Here is an 18,004-nt window from a genome sequence, read left to right as displayed (position 1 = left end):
TAGCATTTTTCTACTCTCCCGGAGTACTCAAAGCGCTCTATACAACATGCCACATCCACCCAATCACACCCATTCTCACAAACACTTTATCTGAACTTAGTGCTTTCTAAGTACATTCACGCACATTCATACTCTGATAGATGCATCGGAGAGCAAGTTGGGGTTAGTATCTTGCCCAAGGATACTTGACATGCAGACTGGAGGAGCCAGGGATCGAACCACCAACCTTCTGATCAGTAGGTCAGATCAGACCAGCTTTACCTCCTGAGCTACAGAAACCCCAAATAAGACATTGAAGATAACCTCGTTCACTTACTGTAACCTCCACCAGTGATCTTTCTGATGCTGCTCTACCTCTGTTACAGTGACTCAGATTACCATCTACCAAGACCCATTTCCGGAAACCTACCACAGAGCCCACTTCATGCTCACAGCTTCAAGTGCTTGACTTCCGCCATAGTTCACAGTTCATGTTAAAAAATTCCAAGTGTCAAGTTCCTGTGTGTAAATAAAGCCTTCACGTCTAGTAATATTCAGTTCCTTCACCTTTGTCTGTATTTTGGGTTCACCATGTTGTTCTGGCCACACCGAGGTAACAGATTTATATTTGAAAAACAGAGAGACATGGGGGATTGCAATAAAGATGAGACACAAACCAGACCTTAAAATAAGAACATCTGAAAACGATGTAGGTGCAGTCTGGTAGCTCAAGTATTTGCTTTAAAAAACAGAGCTAGACTCCTGGTTGTTGGAGACAAGTGAACAACTTGAGGATAATAAACCTGTCAGAGGGGCTGAAGGATCAGAGCTCATGTTCTTATAGGCTGGATCTGGATTGTGCTTTGATTCGAGTTGAAGACAAAAATATTTCAGAAATGCTGACATGTCCTGCTGGAGAGAAATATTTAAAGTATCATGACTATTTTAGTGACTATTTTTTAATTTTTCTAAAGTGGTAGTGTTCTTTGAACTGAGCACCTCTGATTTATTTCCCATGATTTTAAGAATGAAGCGATGAGTTCATGTTTACTTACAGAGCTTTGTTGGAGGCTTTGACCACTGGCAGCAGCCTCAGAAGAGCCTTCTCTGAAGCAGAGTATTTCTTCAGGTCAAACACATCCAGATCTTCTTCTGATGACAGTAAGATGAAGACCAGAGCTGACCACTGAGCAGGAGACAGTTCATCTGTGGAGAGACGTCCTGATCTCAGGGACTGTTGGATCTCCTCCACTAGAGAACGATCATTCAGTTCATTCAGACAGTGGAACAGATTGATGCTTTTCTCTGCAGACAGATCCTCACTGAGCTTCTCCTTGATGTACTGGACTGTTTTCTTATTGGTCTGTGAGCTACTTCCTGTCTGTGTCAGCAGACCTCGTAGGAGAGCCTGATTGGTCTGCAGTGAAAGACCCAGGAGGAAGCGGAGGAACAAGTCCAGGTGTCCATTTGGACTCTGTAAGGCCTTGTTCACAGCACTCTGGTGGAGAGATTGTAGGTTTGGTTTGTTAAATAATTTAGATTTCTTGGATGTTGTTTGTTGTTGTTCCAGCAGATTGAGTCCAGAGTTGATGAAGGTCCGATGGACATGAAGAGCAGCCAGAAACTCCTGAACACTCAGATGGATGAAGCAGAACACCTTGTCCTGGTACAATCCTCTCTCCTCTTTAAAGATCTGTGTGAACACTCCTGAGTACACTGAGGCTGCTCTGATATCGATGCCACACTCTGTCAGGTCTGATTCATAGAAGATCAGGTTTCCTTTCTGCAGCTGATCAAAAGCCAGTTTTCCCAGAGACTCAATCATCTTCCTGCTCTCTGGACTCCAGTGTGGATCTGTTGCACGTCCTCTATTATACTTGACCTTCTTCACTTTGGCCTGAACCACCAGGAAGTGGATGTACATCTCAGTCAGGGTGTTGGGCAGCTGTCCTCCCTCTCTGGTTTCCAGCACATCCTCCAGAACTGTAGCAGTGATCCAGCAGAAGACTGGGATGTGACACATGATGTGGAGGCTTCGAGCTTTCTTGATGTGGGAGATGATCCTGCTGGCCTGCTCCTCATCTCTGAATCGGTTCCTGAAGTACTCCTCCTTCTGTGGGTCAGTGAACCCCCTGACCTCTGTCACCCTGTGAACATACTCAGGGGGGATCTGGTCTGCTGCTGCAGGTCGTGTGGTTATCCAGACGTGAGCATAGGGAAGAAGCGTCCCCCTGATCAGGCTTGTGAGAAGTACATCAACTGTGGTGGGCATCGTAATATCAGTCACACTCTTAGTGTTGTTGAAGTCCAGAGGACCTCGACACTCATCCAGACCATCAAAGATGAACACAACCTGGAAGTCTTCAAAGCTGCAGATTCCTGCTTCTTTGGTTTCAGTAAAGAAGTGATGAACAAGTCCCACCAAGCTGAACTTTTCCTCTTTCAGCACATTCAGCTCTCTGAAAGTGAATGGAAATATGAACTGGATGTCCTGGTTGGCTTTGTCTTCAGCCCAGTCCAGGCTGTATTTCTGTGTTAAGACTGTTTTCCCAATGCCAGCCACTCCCTTTGTCAGCACTGTTCTGATTGGTTCGTCTCTTCCAGGTGAGGCTTTAAAGATGTCTTCTTGTCTGATGGTTGTTTCTGGTCTGTCTGGTTTCCTGGATGCTGTTTCAATCTGTCTGACCTCATGTTCATCATTGACCTCTGCAGTCCCTCCCTCTGTGATGTAGAGCTCTGTGTAGATCTGATTCAGGAGGGTTGGGTTTCCTGCTTTAGCGATGCCCTCAAACACACACTGGAACTTCTTCTTCAGGGTGGATTTAAGGTTACGATGACAAACTGCAGCTTGAAGCTCTGAATGAGAAGAAAAATAAACACTCAATTCCAAAAAGAACTAATCTTTAAAACATGTTGCTCCATCTTCCATCTCTGGAAAATGTTCATTTATCCAGCAGCTTAAATCTTTAGATAAATCCTCTTACTGCTCTGCAGACGGTCAGCCAGCTCCTCCTGCTTCATTCTCCTCAGGAAGTCCACTGTGATCTTCACAAACGCCTCTCTGCTGCTGCTCCTCTGACTCTCTAAGCATTCTGGGTAACCTGGACTCAGAACCTTCTGGATCTTCTTCAGCTCGTTCTTCACAAAAGTGATGATGTTGTCCTCCAGCAGCTGGAACAGAATATTTATGAATGAGCCAATCAGACTGAAATCATGGAGCCAAACATCAGATCCATGTTGGACACACTGACGATCCACTGGTCTACAAAGAGCAGCATGGAGATGACTGTGAACAGAACAGATGTAACAGTAGTTGTTGTACATGTACAGACCATAAATATGGAGTCCAGCTGTGTTTGATGCTGCTGGGCAGACTGACCACTGGGAACCTCTGAGCTCTGCTGCTCCACTCTGTGGAGGAACCATGAAGGATTAGATCAACACAGGATAAAGATCCAGGAGTTTCTGCTCAAATAACTTCATCTGAATCAAGTCTGTCAAGTTTTAAACTCTCAGATTGTGAACATATCAGTAATTTTCAGTCTGTTTTCATGGACGTCCTTTCAGTGGTGATGTCAGGGATGATTTTGAAGAAGCTCATCAAACTGAACCATCAGCAGATCACTGCTCCAAAACCAGAACATGATCCGAGTCTCCCTCCACCACCAGAACACCAGCTTTACTAACGTGGTAGATCAGTGTAGTACAGATCAATAACTGATGAGTCATTTGATCAAAATCACTGAGTGCTTCACGTCTGACCCTCTGATGCTTCTGTAGACATTTTGCATATTTAATGAATGTCTGACAGTTTTACATTCATTCTATGAACACAGTGGAAATGTTGTGTTATAGTCTCCATGTTGTTTCCAGCATCATAAATTCTTAAGTTCAGAAAATTAGATTCTTTCTTCACAGCTGAAAAACAACAACATTTATTCTCTATTGAAATCTGCATCGTCCACTCCAAAGGTCACAATCTGAAGGTAACATCTGGTTTTGTTCCCTGTGGTTAACTCTGAGCATCAGTATGGTGGGATTTATCCACTACATCCACACCACTGTGGTTCAGTGTTGTCCTGATGGAGTAACAGCAGCCAGTATGATCCAGGCTTTAGCTGCTGGGTCTCTGTGTGACCTCTCAGACTGTTTAACAGATCAGACACAAAGAGAATCAGAGCAGCTCTGTTCTTTAAAGACAAACATGAACCCACTCAGGTCACACTTTCCCCACAGATATGAGCATCACTGTCCTCAAACAGCAAATGACCAAGTCGAACATTTGGATCTTTTCTCTTTCATTGTTTTCTTTTTAATGAATCTTTGTAACAATCTGAGGATGTTTCAGGTCATATTTATCCAGGAAACACAAACATGTAAAGGAGTCATCACAGCTCTCTGACCTCGTTGCTCCAGGTTCACCACTGAAGTATGGAGGTTGATGTTTGGACCGGTCACTCCTCACAGACGGACAGCTGGACCCTGCAGACTGTGACCTCTGACCTCTGCAGACACAAACATGATTGAAGCAGCTGTGATCACACAGACTGCAGATAATGCAGCTGTTTCCTGTCAGTAACATCCTCTTAGATTAGAGTTCAGCTTTTTACAGGAAAACTGGACAAAACTGATTTTTGTTACAAACTCATTTTCATTTCCTCTCAGCTCACAAACACAGTCAGACAATCAACCAGAGTCAACACTGATTATAATGTCAGTGCAGAATTATTTCTGTTACTCAGTGAGTTCAGCTCTCTGACCTCGTTGCTCCAGGTTCACCACTGAAGGCTGGATTTCGACCTTTGGACCGGTCACTCCTCACAGACGGACAGCTGGACCCTGCAGACTCTGCTCTGTCCTCCTCTTCCTCCATCATCATCTTCAGTCAGTCTGAGAGGTAAACCACAAACACTCAGTGAGTTCACATTAACAGGAGGAACTGAGTTACAGTCGCTGACCTCTGACCTGTCATGTGACCTAGAAACCAGGTCAATATGTCTGTAGGTTCAGTCATCCAGGTCATGTGATCTAAGGAGCTTGTAGAGAAAAGAGACGTCTTTAAGTTTCTGGAAGACGTTTCATCTGAGAAGCTTCTTCAGCTCTAAAACCAAACGGTGGAGAGTCCCAGATATTTAAACCTGAGAGGGAAAGAAAGCATGTCGCTGACCCACCACTGATGTTATTTCAAGGAGGAAACTGAGAGCCTTTGCACCAGGAGCACAAACATCAGCTCCAGCAATGATCCACTGATGTGTTTTTATTCCATGTATGAATGTTGTTATTGACAGAGATGACGTTTGTGTGTCAGTGATGCAGTGACTGTTGTTGTTACCTGTACAGGCTGGTTAGACTCTATGAAACAGATCATACAGATCTCTGCATGTTAGAAGAGACTATTAAAGGTCATGAATGAGACAAAGGCAGGGAGGCGTCCTTTACAGCTAAACAGCAGAGTGAGAGAACAGCCAGCACCTCTACATTTATCACATTATACAGCACATGTATGATACTGACAGGGATGAGAAGAATTTAGTGATTCTGATCCCATCATTGATATTACTTATTGATTCTCAGTAGCTCTGCTCTGACAGTCACCACCATCACTGAGCAGCATATCAAAGACATTTGTGCACATTAACTGCATGTTGTGGCTCAAATGTTTGTGCATGTTGGAGGCATTTCCTCTTTGTTGTGATCAGTGTTGGTCATTACTCAAAACAGTCATTATTACACATATTACACAGAACACTTTGATTAAAAGTAATGGAGTACGTTACTTCATTACTCCTCATAACATTACTTTGATGTTACTGTGTAAAATGAACAAATGAGCATGTAACAACATAAAGCTGAGGTACAGCCCCACACACCAACACAGATCCTGATGAGGTCACGTGATGTTTCTCTGAGTGTTTATGAACACAAATCAAAGATGAAACAGCACAAAGACACTTCAAAGTGATTCTACTGTAGAAACATGAACAGGTAGAAACCTGCAGCCTGACTGCTCATCACTTTGTTACCTGTTCAAGTTCAGCAGCAGCAGCTCACTTTATCATTGTGAAAACAAAAATGTCAAAAACCATTGCTATTCTCTATAAAACAAAGCATGTCCTGAACAAAAAATCATTATACACACTTTATTGTACTCTGTTGCTTCCATATATGACTTACTGTCTGGAGATATGGGCTAATGCATATAAAACGAACACTCTTCATATTTTCAAGTTACAAAAAAGAGCTATAAGAATTATAAACCAATCAAACTATATAGAACCAACTAACATTTTGTTTATTAATCTGAATACCCTGAAATTTTATGATTTAGTTGAATATAAAATGGCACAGATAATGTATAAAGCACAAAATAACTTGCTTTGCCCCAGTACTCAGAAGCTGTTCAAAGTCAGAGAGAGTCAATATGACTTAAGGGGAAGAGATTTCTTTAAAAAAAACAAGATAAGGACAAATATAAAGCAGAGATGTGTTTCTGTTAGAGGAGTTAACCTGTGGAATAGTTCTGACAGGGATTTAAAAAGGTGTAGTTCATTTTCCTTGTTTAAAAACATGTTTAAAAATAGAGTATTAGAAAAATATATAAATCAAGAATGAAAAGAGCAAAAAAAAAAACAAAAAACAACCTCTTGATTCTTTTGCTTTGATGTAGTTACTTATCTAAGGTGGAAAGTTTTTTTTTCTTGTTTGTTTGTTTGGTTTTTGCTTTGTTTTCTTATTTGCTTCAGGCCCTGTGTACAGGAGCTGCATGCAAAAAGATATTTTGTGAAAAGGGTTGGCGTAATAAGCAAATGCTTCAGCCAATACCTTTTGATTAGCCTTGTCTCATGCTTACTTGCTTTATGGTCGATTTTTGTTCTGTTTTCACTGAGATATTTGAATGCTAATCAATAAAATCAAAATCAAATCACAGTGCTGGTCTGGGGTCAGTGTTTACTCAGCTTTACGTCACTCTGGGTTCTAGGTTAGCTTAGCGTTAGCTTAGCGTTAGCATGCTGTGTGCTAGCTTAGCATCAGAGCTCTGCAGGTGTCTCGTGTGTAAATATTAATCACAGTGACAGTAAAGGAGGTAAAGGGCTGTGACGTCATCACGTACGCTGCGTCCTCTGTGGGCTCTGAGTGAACTCAAAGTACAAACTACAAGTACACAAACACGAACGTAGCTCAGAGTGGCGGACACACTCGGCCTCGTTGGTCCAGCTGTGAGTCCGTTACCGTGAACTATGGAGCGGCAGATTTGTGCTGAACTAAGCTGCACACAGCTGATGTTAGCCAGGAAACATTACACACTGACTTTAATGGAGAGACCGGAAATACAAACACACACAGTTTGTTGTGTGAAGAAATCAAACACGAGCTGAACAAACAGTAAAGTTCCTAAAGACAAACTGTTAAAGGAGGAAACAAAGCAAACTTACAGTTTCTTCACACACCAACAACAAGCTCCACTCCACGAAGTTCAGGAAGTGACAGTAAACTTTGAGCAGGAAGGAAACACCCAAAGAGACGTTTGAGGACAATAAGGAGCATTGGGACACTGTGCTGCGTTCAGTTGCACCTGGGAAACTCCAAACCTCTGGCAGGCTGTGATTTATTTCTGCTGGTTTTCCTGTTTGAAGCACAAACATCCGTCATCACTTTGTTGTTGTTCTTCCTGCAGCGTTTAAATATTTCAGCACTGAACTGATGTTTCTTCAAAGCTCATTTCAACCTGTTGAAGTCATGAATGAAAGTGCAGACTGAGAGTGGATCACATGATGTTTGAGGTGTGTCATGTGACATGTTCAGTATTGTCACACATGTCTAGATTGTCCCTGATATCATAGCTGCTCAAACACTGATGATTATATTTGAAGAATTATTCCTGATGGCAGCAAAGTTTGAATGGAGCTCTCTGTCTGTGCTGATTTGTCGCCCTCTGGAGGTCAAAGCACAAACTGCATGATGTCACTGTAACCACCACAGAGACAGGAAGTGTTTTTATGACTGAAACACTGAAATGATGCTAACGGCTGTCGTTAGGCTCACTGACAGCAGTGCTGATGTGTTCATGTCAAACACTGGCTCAGGTCAGACTCCTTCATCCTTCTCCAGCGTGAGGCCGCCCTCAGACCCACAGGAGCTCTGACCTTTGACCTCCTGACCCTAACCATTTTTTCTTGTTGCATCTTTAAATGCAAATCCATCCAAACTGTAGCCGAGCAAAAGAAGCTGGAAGCTGTTCTATGAATGATGTTGTTGAAGGAGCTTGGAAAGAAAAGCGTCTGGACTTCTTTAAGTTGCTTGAAGAGGGACATGGACGTCTTAACGCCCACTCACATCCTGGGACATTTGATCACAGGAAATCACATGATAGCGTGGGGCTAGATCTCACAATGGGTTCACCCAAAACCTTGGCTGATTGTGACCCACACCCGTTTTCACGGAGGAGGAGTTTCACATCCTGAACATGTGACAGCCTGGTTTAAAGGGACCAAAAGTAACTGGACACCTGATTCAGTTCAGGTTTATTCATCCGCTCCAAACCACAGCAGCAGTCACCTCCAGGGAACCAGCTGATCCATGTAACTGGGGACAGACCACAGCCCAGAGCACTGGTTCATGATGTGTTTGTGGACTGTAGGTTGTTTGGATAGAGATGAGATGTACTCAGCAGTCTGTCTCTAATGTTTAATGAAATGTTCTGAAGATGATAATAACTTGTGATTTTCTTTTGAATGAATCTTTAATCGTGTTGTAGGGCTTCTGACTCTCATGAAGATTTTCACATCAATGTGCTTTTCACAAAGATATTAACAATGAAAATGACGTGCAGCCCTGAACTACTCATGCGTTAACTCAGCGGTTCCCAACCCCCGGGTCACGGACCGGTCCGTGAGTCATTTGGTACCGGGCCGTGAGAGTCGAGGCTCGGTGTGAAATTGATGGTTGATAGGTTTGTAGCATAAACCTGTTCGCTGGATCGTTCAATCCAGCTACACAGCAAAGCAAGACACGAGTAGTTCTTTATGTTTCTCGTGCACGGGAGAGAACTGGACCAATGCCGTTCCTTCGCTTGACCACAGTCGCTCTCGTCCGTTCCCTCGTAACACTGTTCTTTTATTGAGGTTACACGAACATACATAGGTTCATTAACATACACGTGAACAAAGGTACCAGTCTGTATGTTATGTAGGTGTGTGTGTGTGTGTGTGTGTGTGTGTGTGTGTGTGTGTGTGTGTGTGTGTGTGTGTGTGGAGTCAGAGTGTGACCCCATAAACGACTTCCCTAAACCTGCTGGTCTGGAAGTCCAGCAGTTCATCTAAACAAAAGGCACTTAGACTAAAACAGACATCCTACCACAAAACAATAAGAAGGTAGCACCTCTCCCATGATCCCAGGACGTGGGTGTGAATGCCAGAACACTCTGGAGTCACACAAAGTCTTTAAAGACTACTATCATTACACAATTGGTTCTACACCTCTGAGCATATATGGTTAGATATTCCCCAATAACAATGACAATGATAAAATATAAATCCAACAATGGTTTTCAGGGTTTTTATCGTTACCTTCGTTTCCCTGGGTCTTTTCCCGTGTTGTAGTCGTGTGTCTTATTTTGAAAGAAATGTTTACGCGTTACCATAGCGACCAGAGAGCATTAAGGGTGCAGACAGGTGCATCCAACAACATTTTATTTTCCCTTATTTGATTTATGGACCTAACTGTATGAACTGGACTTTGGCTTTAATGCTGCTCCTCTTCATCATTGCTGTGTTGCATTTCCATCATTCTGCTGCTGGATTCACTGCAGGCTTTAACAAACACTCCTTTGGGTCCAGGCCCAGCCACGTGTTTGTAAGCTGCTGTGCTCCTCACAAATAAAGCCTGAAGCAGCTCAGACTGTTAGAAGCAGCACTGAGCCCTGTTACAGTTATAGTGTTAGAGCAGCGGCTGCAGCCTACAGCATTTAAACTAGCTGACAGTAAACACATCACTCAGGGTTCAACACTCAGGAAAGTGTGTGACCTTCCACACTGACAGAAGATGCTAAACATGACTTTAAACTGTTGTTTGTTAAAGCCTCACAGATCTGAGAGCAGGGCTCAGTGGGTACATGAGCCTTTATACATGAAGGCTTTCTGTTTCCAGGAGAGGAAACATGTGATCCAGCTGTGTTTGGTCACATGGATCTGCTCTGCATGGATCACCTGACTAAAACATGTTGTTATTATTGTTCTTACAGTCTTAAATCGGTACATCAGGTGGGTCACATGACACCCGGGGGTGACAGCAGCATCTTTCCTCTTTAGAAAGCTGCTCTCTGTCCCAGGAGCTGTTGTCACAGTAACAGCAGGAACAGGAAGTCACACGCTCTCTGCTCTGTGATTGGCTGCTTCTTATCTCAGCTTCCTGCAGAGGGTGGAGGTCTGCTGATGACGCACAACAACAGAAGTGTGACTTTCACTTCCTGTTTATTGCTGTTGTTCTTAAAGCTCTCAGGCGATGCTGCAGCGCCCCCTGCTGACACAAACTCCTCCCTCTGTCTCAGAGGTCACAGGTCAGCCTGCTGCAGAGGGTCTGCCTGTTCATGGTATTCCTGAGACAGAGCCGAGGCTCAGCGTCAACGCTGGTTTCTGATTGGGTCAGCATGTGCAGGTGACATGGTGTTGGTGTCACCACTACAGACAGCTCAAGTTCAACTGGTTCTTCTTTGATTTGCTTCTATAGCACCAAGGTTGACACCAGTCTGGTCCAGTTAGCATCTGAATCCATAAACGTGTGAGCTCGTCCCACCAGAGGACGTCAGCATCATGGGGATAATGTCTACAGCAGGAAAACACAGGGACAGTTGGGTTTGCTGCACATCTGGAACACACAGTTAACTCAGATATGTTCATGTCGCTAACACCAATACAGTGACTGAGTGCTCTATAGCAGCTAATGCTAACAACTGTAACACTGCTGTTTGTCATGGTTTTCAGACCAAATGATAACAAACGTTGGGAAAAGTGAAATATTGGAACATGAAATCATAAATTATTACATTTAAACAACAATAATACAGCTAAATTTCCCCTGTTGGCTCATAAGCTGCTCACCTGGATGCTACATCAGTGCAGTCCTCTCTGAACATTAGATAATCAACACACACACACTTATTGTTGAGAGGCTGACTTCACTAAACTCACAGAAACTCTTAAGAAGCTCCTCAAATGATGACTTTGGAGTTTTGTGTTACTGTCAGTGTATAAAAGCTAGAAAAGGAAGAAAAGCAGGAGAAATGATCAAAGTGCTGCTGTGTGCAGGAAGAACTACAACATGTTAGTGAGAAACACAAACAGGGTGTGAAACACACTCCAGAGGAAACGCTGTGTGCAGGCTGTCTGTGACTTCCTGTATCTCTGCCACAGACTGGGACAGACACCAGTGAAACCAGTCACTGTGGTCATGTGCTTGTAGCCAGCAGCCTGTGATGTGAGGCTGCTTGAGTCAGTCGTCTGCTTCCACCATGTAAACCTTGGTGTCTCCTACATGCACAGATGTTTCCTGCAGACTGTGCTGCTCCAGCTGTCACACAGATGTTGAAACAGCAACATCTGCTGTCACGTCCTCCCTGGTCCCACAGATAACAGGCTGCATACAAGAGGCTCACCTCTGCTACCTGCTGCTCCACTCCCCATCGCTGTTTTGGCCACGCCTCCCGTTGGTCAGCAGGTAAAGGTGAAGCCTGGGACATGGAAGCCTTTACAGCAGAGCTTCATGGGCCTGTCCAGCAGCAGGCTGAGGAGAGAAAGGTGACAGAGTTCGCTGTTACAAACAGTTTCTCAGCTTTGATCTAAAAGAGCTTCTTTCCTGTTAAAGCAGCTGAGAGTGAGCACATGTTCTCCCCCTGAGGTTCTCATGACAGAGGAAGAACTCACAGCTGAGGAGGACCAGGATCTCCATCCACTCACAGTCCCTGCAAACAAAACCACCATTTGAACTTTAACATTTGTTGTCAGTTCTTGTGTCACTCAGCACATCTCAGCTGTTCCTCTGAGTTTCTTCTGAAAGTCTTCCTGTGATTGGCTGTTCACAGACACATGACTACATGAATCAGCTCCACATGTTCTCAGCAGCAACATCTGGGCAGCTGTGACAGGTTAAAGACAACATGTTTCTAAGTGCAATTAGAAGAAGAAGCCAGTAAAGACGCGTCTGTGATGCAAAGCAACAGAAGAGCAACGTGAGCCACAGTAAGTGATGGAGGATGAACTGGTCCTGTCTCTGTTGGTGGGCTCGTATACTGGCAGGAAGGAAGCTTCTCTGGGATTTCTCCCTCAGCACCAGTGAAGCCTCTGTTTCTGTCACTATTGTCTCTTTGAACTGTGATTATTTTGTGCTTTCACAGCATTTTCCTGTTTCATGGTGTTTAAGAAGCAGCAGTGTGTGTGAGCTCTCAGGGCCACCGTCCATCCTGTGTACTTGTTGTTTGTAGTGTCACCAGTGCAGTGATGACCACAGGGTGGCGCTGTGCTGCATCACAGGCAGCCTGAGCTGGGCCTGTTCCATATAACATATATATCAGATGATGATATGAAACATCGTTTGTTTCATGGTGTAAAATATGTTACATGGTTGTGATGCTCACTGTAGTGTCTGTATTAAAGTTCTCTCTTTCTCTTATATTTAATATAACCACACTACGGACGCTCGTTAGCAACAACGCCGGTAAAACCATCGCGTGGCTCCGCCGTCCGCTTCTTTATTTTCCACATAAACCTTTCACAATAAAGCTCAAGATCCTATTGAGACTTTTCAAAATAAAACGAATCACATGAAAGAGCATGCAGAGAGTTTAGGGATGAAAAGCCAAAAAGAGCCGTCAGGGGCTAAAACATGAATGTTACAACAGGCTTTTCCCCGCAGCACGCCGTGTGATAAATACTCACAAAGACTCACAAACGTGTCGTTTCATGCGTCGGTCAAACACTCGACGCCCAGCTGGAAACACTTCAGGGAAGTTCATCTGCCCGAGATTCAGAAAATCGCCATAAACGCTCCATATTCACCTTTACATGGAATATAAAGGGAAAAGAAGAAACACAGTGCTGTGTCAGCGTTAGACATATAGATATATCCTTGCTTTTAATACATTTGAAGGTGGGTGGGAGAGGTGCTTCTCCGCGTAGTCTACGGTCTCTTTGGGATCGGTAAAGCTTTTCCTCACATCACCATGGGTCACTAACAGCTTTGCAGGGTATAGCAGTCTGTACCTGACGCCGGTCATCCCACGTAGTCTTCCTCTCATATTTGCAAACGCTCTGCGTTTCCAACAGAGGGAGGGAAATCTGGGAGGATGTTTATTTTAAAAACCCTTATACATCAGGTTCTTGTTCTCTGCAGCTTTCAGCAGAATTTCCTCACCAATGTGGTAGTAGTGCAATCTCAAGATGATGGGCCGAGGAAGATGACTTTGTTTGGGACGCTGGCGATTCACTCTATGTGCTCGATCGATGAGTGGCTTCTCCTCGAGAGATAGCGCCTCCGCCAACAGGTGTGAACCAACTCAGTCATCTTGGGTCCCTCTGTGCCTTCTGGTATTCCTGCAGTTCTTAAATGATTCCTCCTGGAGTGCCTCAAGAGCTCCACATCTCTCATCTAACTTCTTTACCTCCGCAGACAAACGCTCCACAGTGGCCTGGAGAGTGGCGATGGTGTCAGAGTGGTTCGAGGCACAGTCCTGCAGTTCAGTCAAAGTGTTATCATGCCTGGCCACGTCGCTTTTTATGTCCGAAATTGAGGGCTGGATGCTCTGGTTCAAGGATGATATCTCGCCTCCTATGGTGGTAGAAATCTCTAATATGCAAGTGTCCAGTGCTAGTTAGTTAGTTCTAGTGGTTAGTGGGGCTTTATTTGATGATTCTAGTGTGTGTTACATTGTTGTCATATTGTTGAGTCACAGAGCTGTACAGTGTTACAGTTTCTGTAGAGTCTGGTATAAGGAACTCAGATCCCTCTGTGAATAATGTTCACTGAAACTGATCTGTAGTTAATGAACTAGTCAGGATTTACACTAGAGAACGTTTCTGCCATTACATGGCCTGTATTTGTAGAGTGCTTTACTCGTCCCTAAGGACCCCAAAGTGCTTTTTTGCCCAAGGACACAACGACCGAGACTGTCCAAGCCGGGGCTCGAACCGGCAACCTTCCGATTACAAGACGAGCTGCCAACTCTTGAGCCACGATCGCCCCACATGTTGTTGTCTTTTGTTGCAGACACCAAGTGTTGAGATCCTGTCTCAACCTCCTACATTCTTCCAGCAGGTTACACATTATTTTTTGTATTTGGAATCAAATATATGTGTCAGTTGGGCCTAGTGCAGGGGTCAGCAACCTTTAACACCCAAAGAGCCTTTTGGACCCGGTTTCCACGCAAAGGGTCAGGGTTCGGGAAAACACTGGGAGCCGCAAATACTTTGTGACATCTAAAATGAAGATAACACTGTGTATATTGTTTTTACCTTTATGTTTTGTGTGAACAACTACAGTGTGTTGCTTATGAAATCCATGAAGTGCTACAGAGAAAATTACATTTGATTTATGTAATGAACACATTTTGAGCTCTTAAAGAAATATAACAAAGGAAAGCTGAACTACAATGATCCATGTAGCAAACACAAACTGTTATATCGCCTTTGGGCTTTTGGAGCCTTGACCTGACTTTTAAAAAAAGCGCGTTCATGCAAACATCGTCGGGTCTGCCGTGATATGTTTACAACGGGACTTCTGCTCCTGAACCTCTGCGCACAGCGTCTGCAGGTCGGGGCTGTACGAAGTCACTTTATCTCTACAGGACTGTAAGCTGTCGTCTGTGAGGCGTGAGCGTGTTTGTTTGAACACAGTTCACGGTGGAGAACAGCTGCTGACATAATGTGGATCCAAGATCCATAACTGGCCTACCTGGGGCTGAAAGTCTCCATAAATGCAGGCGTTTCGGCGGCTACACCGGCTTCCACGAGTGTGACGCTTATTTTGAGAAAATAATAGAATATAAATGTATTTTTATATTTCAATATCACAATAATCTTCCAATGTAGAACTACAAGTTAAAAAAGAAGTAACATAAATCAAATCCACTTCAGCTAAATACTTCTCATTTATTTCCATCTTACATGCTGTGACTGCAGCCATTCCCACATCTCTGTGAATGGGACTCATGGACATGGATCAGTGGTTGTTGATCAATGGTCCTGAGAATCTGCATAATTAAGATGAAGGAACGGAGCTCCCAGCCCATCGTTCCTGCAGCTGCTTTCAGTCTTTATGCAAATGTCCTGTTTGTAAGACTGAAACCTGCAGCTGAGACTGAAGACGTCACCTGATGATGACGACACGTTTCTCCCACAAAACGCTGCGTCCAGATGAACAGAAGCAACAGACTCACTTTCCTGGATGATTGAGATGCATCAAGACTTCATTGTGTGTTACTTCTCATTCAGCACAGACACATTATTCCTGTTAGGTCATGTCAGCTGTCACTCAGTACAAGCACAACTGTGAACAACACAAACTTCTCTTCAATGTGTCACAGAAACACTAAGTGTGAGAGCCTGTATGACACACAGGACAGACTGTAAGCTCTGCTGGCTGCACAGCACTTTGTAGCAGTTTTCCAACATGTCCTCCACCCGTGATGTCAGTGGTGGGACCCCAGTCACAGCACTCAGCACCACCTCCTTTAAATGGATTTTATAGCAGTTCCTCCCGTTACTCGGTGCAACGCTTCTTAAATGTGTTTTTGCAGGATAAAACACAGCAGGTGGTGTAGAGAGGACGTCAGCTGACGGAGCAGAGGGAGGCAGACTGTGGATAAATGACAGAGTGAGAGGAGAGCAACCATGACAGAAGCACAGGTGTGGCAGATAGAAGTGGCTTTATAGACACTTATTGTCAGTCCTCGTGCATGCTGTGGAAATAAGTGTCTGTGTCATGAGGTGACATGTGAGCTTATCTTTGGTCAATAAAGCTGAACGACCAGTTTTCACTTTGCTTGTTACGCTTGTTTAGTGACGTCTGGGTTTCTGTGGAGCCCGAATTTTGATGAGTTCTGGTGAAATCATCTGAGATCATCTGAGCATCGGTGAAGAGTCAGCAGAGAAAGTGTGGGACAGAAGTTTGCTTTGGACACATGGACTGAAATCAAAAAGTAACAAACAGGATTTCCAATGGACAGTATGGAGAAGTGAAAGTACACAAAGGCTGTGCTGGAACACGTGTGTTACACTTTTTGACAGCTGAGAACAAAACACAATATTTTGCATCATCTCTGCAGTGTCTCTTCTTTCCTCTGCTGTTGTGCTTTTAGCTCCAAACTGTTTCAAATGGTTTGTCAGCAAGCTGACCTCTGACCTCTGCAGTACTAACTCCTGACCCGTACAAAGAGCGGGCGTTTCTGACCTTTGACCTGCAGCTGTATGTCTCTCAGTCTCAGTTCTTCTGAGTTGCTCAATGATAAGTTATTGTAGTAACAACTAAGTCCATGGTCATTATTTGTTAATAGTAGCTTAAAGCTTCTGCACCAATCATGGAGCAGCAGGTTTAGAGCATGTGGATCTACAAAAGTAAGTCCCAGTAAGATGGGCTGAGCCTTACATACTAGAAGAAACATGTCATTCCCAGCAGATGAAGCGCCCTTTAAAGCAGGATCTCACTTTAAACATAAAGAACTTGCTATGAGCATGCAGTGCATTCATGGTTATTATTCATACGATTGTGGGGAGCTAATAAAGTGCAACTATCACATTACATTTTATTATTAAATTGTTGTTAACAATCCCTTCACTTCTGCTTATCTAATTCATGGTTGCAGGATGGCTGACAGCTTCCATTAGGCAGGAGGTAATGTCCATTCTGGCCACAGTGCAACCCACAATGTGTAACTGACACTATTATATTGCATTATGTCACATTGTTACATCTTTTTAATAAATGATGACAGTCAGCTGAATTTGCTGCCCCCTTGGTGGAGGACATCAGGATCTGCTGCTCCATCACAAACACCACAGAAGAAGAACAACACTGGATCAGATTATCTGGACGTGTTTGACAGGGACAGTGTTCATGTTCATGGACATCAGGACAAAAACAGACGATGGAAACCTGCCAGATTTGAGCTAAACTGCTCGTTTCCATGTGTAGTCCCTGGGAGGTCACATGACCAACAAAGACACAAGCTGTGTCCCAAAACGTCGGCTGCATCCTCCGGAGGCCGCATTTGAAGGCCGATGACGTCACAGCCAGGCGACGAAGGCTGTCCCGATTCCTCGACTCCTTCAAATGCGTCCTTCATTCCCCCGAGTTTGAAGGATGGGTCGGGTGTGTCCTTCGTGGCCCACCATATCCCAGAATTCATAGCGCGGCCCAGCCAAATTTCAGCTGCCAACAATGGCGGCCGCTACTAAGTTTTAAAATTTAACGAGGGAGTACTACTTACTTACAATGAATTCCTTACACTATATAATTTTCCCGTCAGTGTTGGGGAATTCTCAGTGGTGCTTGGTGCCATACCCTCAGGGACTTTAATGTTATATAAAAACACTGACAGCTCAATATCTGCCTCAGTCACTCTCCCTGATCCAGCTGAGTCAGCAGTGGGAAAAATCTGCTTTTCACAGGAACTTGGTAACAGCAATAAGAGAATACGTAGTTTATTCCAAGAAGATATCATGTCTCTCCCATATATAGAATATCTTACTGGAACCGACATGTTCCAGATATCACCTGGAAGACAGTCTGGATGATCCCATAAATATCTAATTGTGAACAAGGTGAAGGAAATCTCATATAAAATTCTTCATAAATGTGACCCAGCCAGTCACTATATGGTAACATTTAAAAGAGACATAAATACTAATTGAACTTTCTGTGGGGATCATCCAGAAACTGTGGCACATCTCTTTTGGTTCCTCTACACAGAGATTCTGGAAGAATTTAGCAGTTTTGTTATTGTCCATATTTTAAGGGAGTTTTCTTTACGATGGAAAAT

At 43.9% G+C, this 18,004-nt stretch overlaps 1 protein-coding gene across 2 annotated transcripts in view; it reads right to left on the bottom strand.

Annotated features, from left to right (window-relative positions):
• LOC309702206 (protein NLRC3-like) overlaps positions 1-18,004 on the bottom strand; it is a 361,701-nt gene that overhangs the window by 267,743 nt on the left and 75,954 nt on the right. Inside the window, exons 1-3 of one of the 2 annotated variants that reach the window (XM_082526721.1) lie at positions 4,945-4,967; positions 4,740-4,869; positions 4,383-4,484 (exon numbers count right to left, since the gene is read on the bottom strand). In XM_082526721.1, coding sequence (XP_082382847.1) covers positions 4,383-4,484; positions 4,740-4,858 — 221 coding nt within the window. In that variant the 5' untranslated portion in view covers positions 4,859-4,869; positions 4,945-4,967. Of the gene's footprint in view, positions 1-4,382; positions 4,485-4,739; positions 4,870-4,944; positions 4,968-18,004 lie in introns of those variants that run through there. The other variant, XM_082526722.1, reaches the window with a different exon arrangement.

The sequence above is a fragment of the Aulonocara stuartgranti genome, assembly GCF_965226115.1.
Source record: "Aulonocara stuartgranti genome assembly, chromosome: 3".
NCBI classification, from domain to species: Eukaryota; Metazoa; Chordata; class Actinopteri; order Cichliformes; family Cichlidae; genus Aulonocara; species Aulonocara stuartgranti.
Note: the sequence above shows the minus strand (reverse complement) of the source record. Positions and strands in the feature narration are given on the sequence as shown.